The following is an 8,960-nucleotide window of genomic DNA, read 5'->3' as shown; positions in this document are numbered from 1 at the left end:
TAAACTAAAATGGTTATACAATTGAATAAATTAAATTAATGTAATTAAATTTTAACGTAATTAACTAACTTCAGTCGATGGACAACACATTTGAAAAAGTATAAAAGCAACTATCCTTTAAAAGCAAAGCTAAGATGTCAATTTTCAAATTGGAGTAATTGACATTACTTCATAAATCACAAATATTCATAACAAGTCATTCAGATTTTTTTATTTATGCCTATTCAAATAAATATAAATAATATATTTCTCCTTATGTGAAGATGTTATAAGAAAAATAATCTATGTCAATCCAATCACTCATACAAAAGGAATCCATTACAAGATTTATCAAGGAGAGAAATTTTCATTAAAGGACCCAAGTAACCATCAAATAAATGTATACATATTAGTATTCTATTCAGAGTTACTAACTAAAATCCTGCGAAGCGCTGATGCCGATGGCAGAAACCCTAGACATTGTACAGCAAGAGAGACAGAATGAATAAAGTTGGAGCGAACGGAGAAAGCAGAAAAAGAAAGCAAAGAGCGAAAATGAAAGACGACAAGAGAAAGCAGAGAAAACAGAGGGAGCGAAGATGGGGAGAAAAAAATCGTCGGGAGACGAAGGCCGAGGGGGAGGGAGAGAAGAAAGGGAAATGATGATAATTTTTTCCTTTCAGGGGGGGGGGGGGGGGGGGGGGAGCAACGCACGTCACGCGCTTCAAGTGGTTGATGCGAAAAATTGGGTTGAATCCGAATTCCACGATTTTTGCCTGAGATAATGAAATGAGGTGATTCACTTTCCATGTAATTCATTCTACACTAACGATGTTATTTAATGAACTAGATAATGCGAGGAAAATTCATTCCACTTCATTGTGGACTAACCCCCCCTTAATATGCACATCTACACAAATATTTATCATAGGCTTAGCAACATCCTTGATCATAATAATATTGTGATGGTAATTTTTATCATCTTATTATTTAGAACCATTAAATTCATATTAATCTAATTTTTTAATTTTTTATGTTTCAGGATTTTTTTTTAGGCTTAATATATGCCACTTCATTGTCTTTAAAGTTTTTAATAGAGGAAAGCGAGAAAATTACAAAAATGGTAATAATATATAAAAAATTCAATTTCTATTATTAAAAAAAATCTTGAATAGGATGTCTGAATTTCATATCTTACTATTATTTTTTGCAACTCTATTAAATTCATTTAATACTTTTGTAGGACTCATATTCATCAATCAATGGTTGTGTAATTAACATGCCCTGGAATGAAATAATGCACTATAAAAAAATATTTACATTGTCATAAAAAATATATCCATTATATAAGTCATTTAACATGTATAAAATGTAGCATGATAAACCCTATTTATGGATGAAAGTATTTTTCTTACCAATGTTACAAACTTATTATTATTATTATTATTATTATTATTATACATAAATGTATGAACATGACATGATTATTAATAGTATTCAAGAGCACAAGTATCATAAAAAAATCACAATTAAAATGCTTTCAAGTACCATGGATTGTATTCTACAAGATTGTAGTGGATTTTTTTTCGGTTGCACAACAACTGAATTGCATAAAATCTTTCATGTAGCATTTATTTATTTTAATTGAAATACATTATGACAAATATACAAATTAAGCAATTACTAACATAAAAAATTTTCTTTGCCAGAAAATAATTCATCTATTTTTTAAGATTGTTGGGTTCTTGCTATAATTTTAAAATAGAAACTAATGTTTTTTATGGCATTGAAAATCAAATTACAATACGTGAAGTAAAAAACATATCGACTCGACAACCATAAATATTATTCCAACAAAACAAAAAAATGAATATTGTTCTTGATGAAAATTACTTGAACCACATAGCACTGATATTAATAATTTTAAAAATGATGATGCAAGATATAAAACTTTTTAAAATATTATTTAATTTATTAGACTAATATTGATATCTAATGAATTTAAATTTTTACTTTTATAGGTCAACAACAAGAGAAAATGAAGACAAATATATCCATGCACAAGATTTCATTGAAGGCCAAAATAAAAAAAAAGGGTATCAAATTTTAATTATTAAAATATTTTCTTAAATATACATATTCAACAAACTTTATATTAAATACAAATAAATTATTATCCTAATAAACTAGATGTCATTCCTTGGTAAATTGAGCTAACCCAAGTTGATGATGGGCTTAGGTAAATTTTCCATCTCAATTTTTCATCCACTAATTAGGGATGCTAGTAGTAATAACTTCACAATAGCTCAAATATCAATTGGCATAATTTTTTTAAGAAGAACCAAACTAAATCAAAGAGCCCAAGTAAGTGACAACTTGAACCAACTCGGCTCAAGAAAGAATCTGAGCCCAACATTCCAATTTCAACTTGAACTCAATTATTGACTTTAGTCAATTAATCATGCTTTTAATTAAGGAAATTCCTGGCTACCCAAAAATCATATATTTCTTAATAAAAAAGATGATAATCATATTATCCACCAAATCATGATCTTGAGAAGATCTTTCATAAAATCAAGCACTTCCAAATATAAATAAGAAAACTTACCCTTGTATTATAACACCACTTACCAAAAAATCATTTTTTTTCTTGCTTTAATACTCAATGATATCAAATTAGATTCTAGCAATCTTTCCAAATCACCAACAAAATCTCACAAAATTCGTTCTTGACCAAAAAAGTTCATAATTCAGAATAGGAACACTTCTTATCTTTGGCAAATAAATCAAGAAAAGTTTCTAAAGATTCTTTTTAGATATTGTTAGTTAATAAAGATAAATTTTCCAAGGGTAGATCATAATATATTTTCTTGATATTATTGATCAATAACAACAACTCAAAAATTGAAGCAAAAAATTTGGCATAAATTCGGATATTCGCATGCAACAGGATACCATCATGACCTTTGATTCTTTCATTGTGAATATCTCCTTAAATATAGATCAAATTTACATAGAATTTTCTCCTTCTAAAACTAAACTTAAATACCTTTTATAAAGTATAACTTTTCTTCATAAAATATACTTTTTAGATCAATAATCTAAGAGATTTTAGACTCTGTAATCTAGTCGAACTGAGTACTCTTTCTCATTTGGCAAGTATGACCATTGACTCTTTCGAGATCGATATCTCTATATAAAAACCATCAGATTGAGAATTGTTTGAATAGGTAAGAAAATAGACTTAAATATATTTTTTTTGATATATAATTCTCCATATAAAGTCGCGTTTTTTATGGCATAAAATGACTCAAAAGTTGAACCTTTTTGTTGATGCAACTGTTATGCTGCTTCAGATATTGATTCTCTTTCTATAAGAATATGATCTCAATAATTATTTTCGAGTTGGAAACTTGATTCAATTATCTTTCCAAAAATATATAATTTTCTATTTGAAACATATGGTAAGGGAGTTAAAATCCAATGAAAAACATGAATTGGGAAAGAAGACTAAAGGAAAAACGAGAAACTCCTTTTTTTTTTCTTTTTCTTCTTCTTCATCTTCTTCTCCTTTTCCATCTCAGATCATTGCCCACTCTAAGGGTTGAGAAGAGGAAGAAGAGTTGTTGAGGGAAGGTAAGAATGACGAATTTGGAGGAGAAAAGAGGATGAAGAATAGGGTTATGGACATATTCCAAACCCTCCCCCTTAAGCTCTATTTATAAATGACAAAAGTACCAATTTTATAATTATACCTTTCACCCTAGTAAGAGTAAAGAAGAGACAGGAAACATAAACTAATTGCATTAATAACACTTCATATTCATATATTGCAATAGTTCATTGTTTAGAACATTGCAGTAAATTCATTTGACTACTAAAGATCTATATAACCTTTCTAACTGATTTGATTTTGACTTTGGAAGCTCTCACATAAGTTCACAGTTTACGGAGTGAGATTTAGTTTTTTGTACTTGGTTCAAACAATATTGTTGCCTAAATTGTGTAAGGTGATGGATAATGGATAGAAGTATTGTACTACTTTCGTATGCTGCACAATCTGGCCTAAGTAGTTCCACAATCTAAGGTTGCCTATCTGGATTTGCTTCAACTTTGTTTTCCTGGTCGAATTAATTAACATTATGTTTGTTCAAAATCTTATAGAAAAAATTCCTACACAATTGTATTCAAAAAATATATATCACAATATAGTAAAATACCATTCGCTTATGGAACTAAAAAAAAAGAGAGCATGGGAAGAATGTTTCACATGTAAAGGTGTTTTAGTTTTGTTAGTTTTTTTATTCTTATTTAGTTGTTTAATTATTTTAACACTTATCTTTTAGTGTTTGACTTTGGGTATAACTGAGACATGAGTAATTTAATTGTAACCTCATTCTTCTTGTTTAGTCTATTAAATAGAGGTTCATTGTACTTAGTTACAATTAAGCCAATAAATTATTTTTCTTTCCCGTAAATTTGACATGGTATCAGAGCGGGTTCTGTGAGTTGACTCTATCATCCTACGGAGACAACGAAACACTCTCTTGTTCCGATGTGATTCTTCCTGTTAGTTTTCATTATTTGTTTTTTAAATGATACATATATTTTTCCATTTTCTTAGAGTAGTCACTGACATTCGACTGTTAATCCTTCTGTGATCCATAAGCTCTATCGGTCGCTTGAATCCCCAACCTTAGCGTGTTTATTCTCAACCAGAACAAAGAAGGGAGTCTTCTCAGAAATATCAAACTTGATGTAGCCGTGGCTACCCTAATGGAACTGGTTTTGCTCTCAGTTCAGTAGAGCGTCTTGTCATTATGGAGTTCTTTAACTGAGGCCAAGTAAAAGTAGAAAACGAACATAAAGATCCGAGTCCGAGGAGATGAAAGTTTCGATCCTGTGAAACATCAAATATTTGCATTTTTACATGGATTTTAGTACCAGTATCCACAAGCTGACGATCCTCATCACAAATTTCCTACCATCGGTCCACTTCCTTCTCATATTCGAATTCCTTGTCTCTAGATTCAGTAGAGTTGCGAAAGTTTCTCCAGCAAGAGAAGGACCAAGCGATTATTAGATGAGACGGTGGAGAATTCCCCTCCGAAAGTTTCTCCTCTCAGTCCTTGTTATACTACGACTTGGAAGAATAACCTGGCTGAGTAGATCAGGCATCACTTGGGTTTTTCCTGCTTCTCGGTTCGAATCATTCTTCAAGGACTCGACTGGAACGAGGATTGTGGTTTCTGCTACCATCCACCGGAAAACAGGCCTTAGGTCTATTCTGGTGTTATTGTTGCTGAATTCAGGAGGCAATGAGCTCTAACGCACGAGTTTACAAATCATTTCAGTGCTCCTCCCTTCTCGGTGCAATGGTTTCTTCCAAATCAATCGCCATCATCTTCGCCTTCGCACTGCCATTCCTGGGTGAAGCTATTGAATTCTCATTTTCTTTTATTTTCTTTTCTTCTCTAAAGGTTCCAAACAGACCCTAAGGGTTGATGTTTATATTTGCCGATCGAAGCATTGTCGACTATATTTTAACACTGGTCTTGCTGTCGAAAAAAGGTTTATCGATGGTAGTCTAAATTATATTGGAAACGCCAAACCATATAATTTATATTGGCTAAAAGGGGTTTCTCTTATGAAAGTTATCATGCTGGATTAAACCAGCAGGTTCAACTGCTCGATCCAATCCACTTACCATATCACCATTTAGAACGTAATTATATTGAAGGGGTACTGAACAGTCAATCACTAGTCAAGGAATGTTGTAAATTTATGAACAAAAAGGCTGTTATCAATTACAAGATCAGACTCCTGTCCATTGGAACAGAAATCTTCTCTCCATTTGGTGCAATGCACTCGATGAGGTTCTCTTTTCCAAATCATGGGTATGTACACAGTGGATTGTCACTCATCCTGGTTCATCTTCCTTCTAGCTTCGCCACAAATAAACAAAACTAGGACGAAAATAGCTCTTTCCCGAAGAGCATACGAAGGAGAGATCAACCAAGGGGATTTTCTCCACCGTCCAGGTCCTTCTTCAAGTCTGAAGGTGGCAAAAAGCAATCCATGGACAAACCCCAAATGTTGAAATCAACTTCTTCGATCTCCCAGACCTCTTCCATCTTCCGCTTGTGATTAGCAGACCCTTCGCCATATCTAAACAATGTCACTTGAGTTCTACCTCTATGAGCGATCTTAATACCATCAATGTAGCGATAGTCCTCGATTACCGATTCCATGCTGTTCTCCCAGAAGACACTTTCGCCTCTCTTGCCATTCATTCTTAGTAAATGGGAATCCTCGAATTGGATCAACAATCCTGTTCTGTGGCTGAAGTAGCCCCATAAGGTGTGGTGGATGATCTCGAAACTGCTACCGCTTCGAGCTTGGAGTGTTGCAGGGCTTGCATCTAGCTTGAGGATGAAGCAGTCCTCGTTGTTAATGATCTTTTCACCGATGCAGTGCGCATCTGCAAACAAGTTAGCGGTCGACCTCGGATCCAGACCCTGTAAAAAAGCAACAGCATAAGCATCATTCATGAACGATGATCACAATTTATCAGCTCCAGGTGAGGGGAGGTTGAAGAGGAAGCTATACCTGTAAGAAACGTCGCAGAGGTCGGGGAGGGCCCCTGGAGGCATGGGACTGCTGGGAAGCAAACTGTCTCCAGGCGACCTTGCCATCGCTCCCAGCGCTTACCTTGCACCCCGACAGGATGAGCTCCAAGTACCACAGATCCGGGTTCTTCTGCCAGAGAACGAACCCTCCTATATCCCCATTACCCCTCAACTTCACACTCTCATCACCCATATGAAACTCCGACGCGCACATCTTCACCTTGCCAATGGCGTACATACTGTTCACCGAGTTCAACGCCGCCGGCCCTCCGGTCGCTGCAATGTACTGCTGAATGATGTACTTGGCCGTGGAAGCTTCCTGCAACAGAAAAAACGATCGAGCCTCTAAAAAAAATAATAATAAAAAAAAAAACGGAACAACAAAATGTTACAGATCGAGAACTCAGATATGATAAAGAGATATACGATGGAGCAGTCTTTGATGGGTCGAGTGGGCGCTTGATCAGTCTGAATGGGGAGAGGGATGAGAGGCGATCCGACGACGTTGAGCAGAAGCAGCAACTCGGCATTGCGGCCTGCATTTCCCGGCGACTTATCGGTACCTTGAGACTTCATCAACATCCGCATGTTCTGCCACCGGAGGGCGTTGTTGCTGCCCATGTTGGCCAACATTTCGTCCGGGATGGGGACCTCGAGCACCGTTTCAAGGCCATCCTCTCTATCAAAATTAGGGCACAACTTCTTCATCACAGAAGAGCAACAATAGCAGAGACTTCTCCGGAAATGTTCTTCTTCTTCAGAACTGGGAGAAGAAGAAGCGGGGAAAGGGGGCCTTAGGGGGAAAGGCTGCCCTTCCCTTTTCCTCTAACCTCCGCTAGATCGGCCAACGGTAGACTGGTATTGAGAGGTGGAGCTTACCCTACTTAAGGTTTCTCCTTTCTTGTAGAAGACCTGCGTGCCCGCTTTTGTAGCCCAACCATTCGCATTAGAGCCTCTCATTTGTGGACGATGGCATCCCCTGAACTAAGCTCCGATCCCTTGAGCTGGCCAATCACTTGGGGACATTAATGAAACTGGTTCTTACCAAATATACCAGGTGATTTGCAGGGATTTTCCAAAACCAAGCTGTCCAAGTGATCCAGTTGGAAATCTTTGGTTTACTTCTCTTCATTAAAACAACCATTACATTTGCAAAACTTAATTGTATCAAATTCTTCCTGAGAAATTCTTTATTTTTTTTTATGCCTTGTATATTATCACCTATCTTGCTACAAAAAAGTGTTGTAATCCTCCATAGCATCAAACAACTCCTATTTATGCAGCCCATAATCATCTTTAGAGCGGATTGGGTAATAAAACTTAAACATCTAAATCGATCGATTTTAAGTTAAAGAATAGATTGGGTCTACATCCAGACACTAATATATATTAGGAAGTCGACGACAAACAATTGACCCTGAGTGAGACGTTTAGTCTTAGATTTTTTTCCCTGTTTGCGTCACCATAATAAACAATAGAAAAATTAGTTATGATGTTTGTATTTATACTAGAAATATATTATTTTTTTATAAATATTAAAAATAAAGGTAAAATTAAGAGATAATTTATCAAGATTCTGTTAAGCACCTAGCCAATACTACCCAAAAAACCGGTATGTCAGGAGCGGAAGACATAGGTACTTAACCCAGGACCAGGGGGTCACTGTGGCCCATAACACCACATCCTCCCTTCGCGAGCCGATGACCACAACGACGCAACGACATAGGCCCGACCCGGGTTCCATTACCTGGTGTTTCCCCTGGCCCTACCTGTATTTTAATCCAGTCTTTGCGCGCGACACAGTGACATTGGCCCAACCTGGGTTCCGTTACCTGGTGTTTCCCTTGGACCTACCAGTATTTAAATCCAGCCTTTGCGCCATTGCTGGGAATGGAACTCGCGACCTAGCCAAAACTCTGATACCAAATGTTAAGCACCTAGCCAATACTACCCAAAAGACCGACCTATTAAGAGCAGAAGACATAGGTACTTAACCCCAGGACCATAACAGATTCACACTAATGATTCTAGGTTTATTTTTCTTGTAGTTTCTTATTGAAGCAATATGAAACTTATATTCTATAATTTCTAACATTTTTAAAGGTAAGATGAATCAAGAAGAATCAAGAGAAAAAAAAATTTGTACCTAAAAATGACACAAATGCTGAAAATTTTTCTTTTAATATTTTTTTTCCTATGCTTTCTTATTGGCACACACACGCAATTAGAGTGAATTAGAAATCATACTCTAATTAAGTTACACTATGTTTTTCCAAGACATAGATATCCCATACATGGATGTCTATGTGACTATGTCCATTTAAACTTAGATATACCTAATTCCATTAAAAT

At 35.5% G+C, this 8,960-nt stretch overlaps 1 protein-coding gene across 1 annotated transcript; it reads right to left on the bottom strand.

Annotated features, from left to right (window-relative positions):
• Window positions 1–5,990: 5,990 nt before the first annotated feature.
• On the bottom strand, window positions 5,991–7,316 carry LOC137946645 (uncharacterized). Its single transcript, XM_068792972.1, has 3 exons — window positions 7,035–7,316; window positions 6,589–6,927; window positions 5,991–6,497 (listed from the first exon to the last, which is right to left on the bottom strand). The coding sequence occupies exons 1-3, from the start codon at window positions 7,314–7,316 to the stop codon at window positions 5,991–5,993; spliced, it is 1,128 nt and encodes a 375-aa protein (XP_068649073.1).
• Window positions 7,317–8,960: the final 1,644 nt, after the last annotated feature.

Source organism: Aristolochia californica, unplaced genomic scaffold, assembly GCF_029961685.1.
Source record: "Aristolochia californica isolate CCGP_79_NKW_82.1479 unplaced genomic scaffold, dmAriCali1.0.hap1 SCAF_12, whole genome shotgun sequence".
Lineage (NCBI taxonomy): Eukaryota > Viridiplantae > Streptophyta > Magnoliopsida > Piperales > Aristolochiaceae > Aristolochia > Aristolochia californica.
Note: the sequence above shows the minus strand (reverse complement) of the source record. Positions and strands in the feature narration are given on the sequence as shown.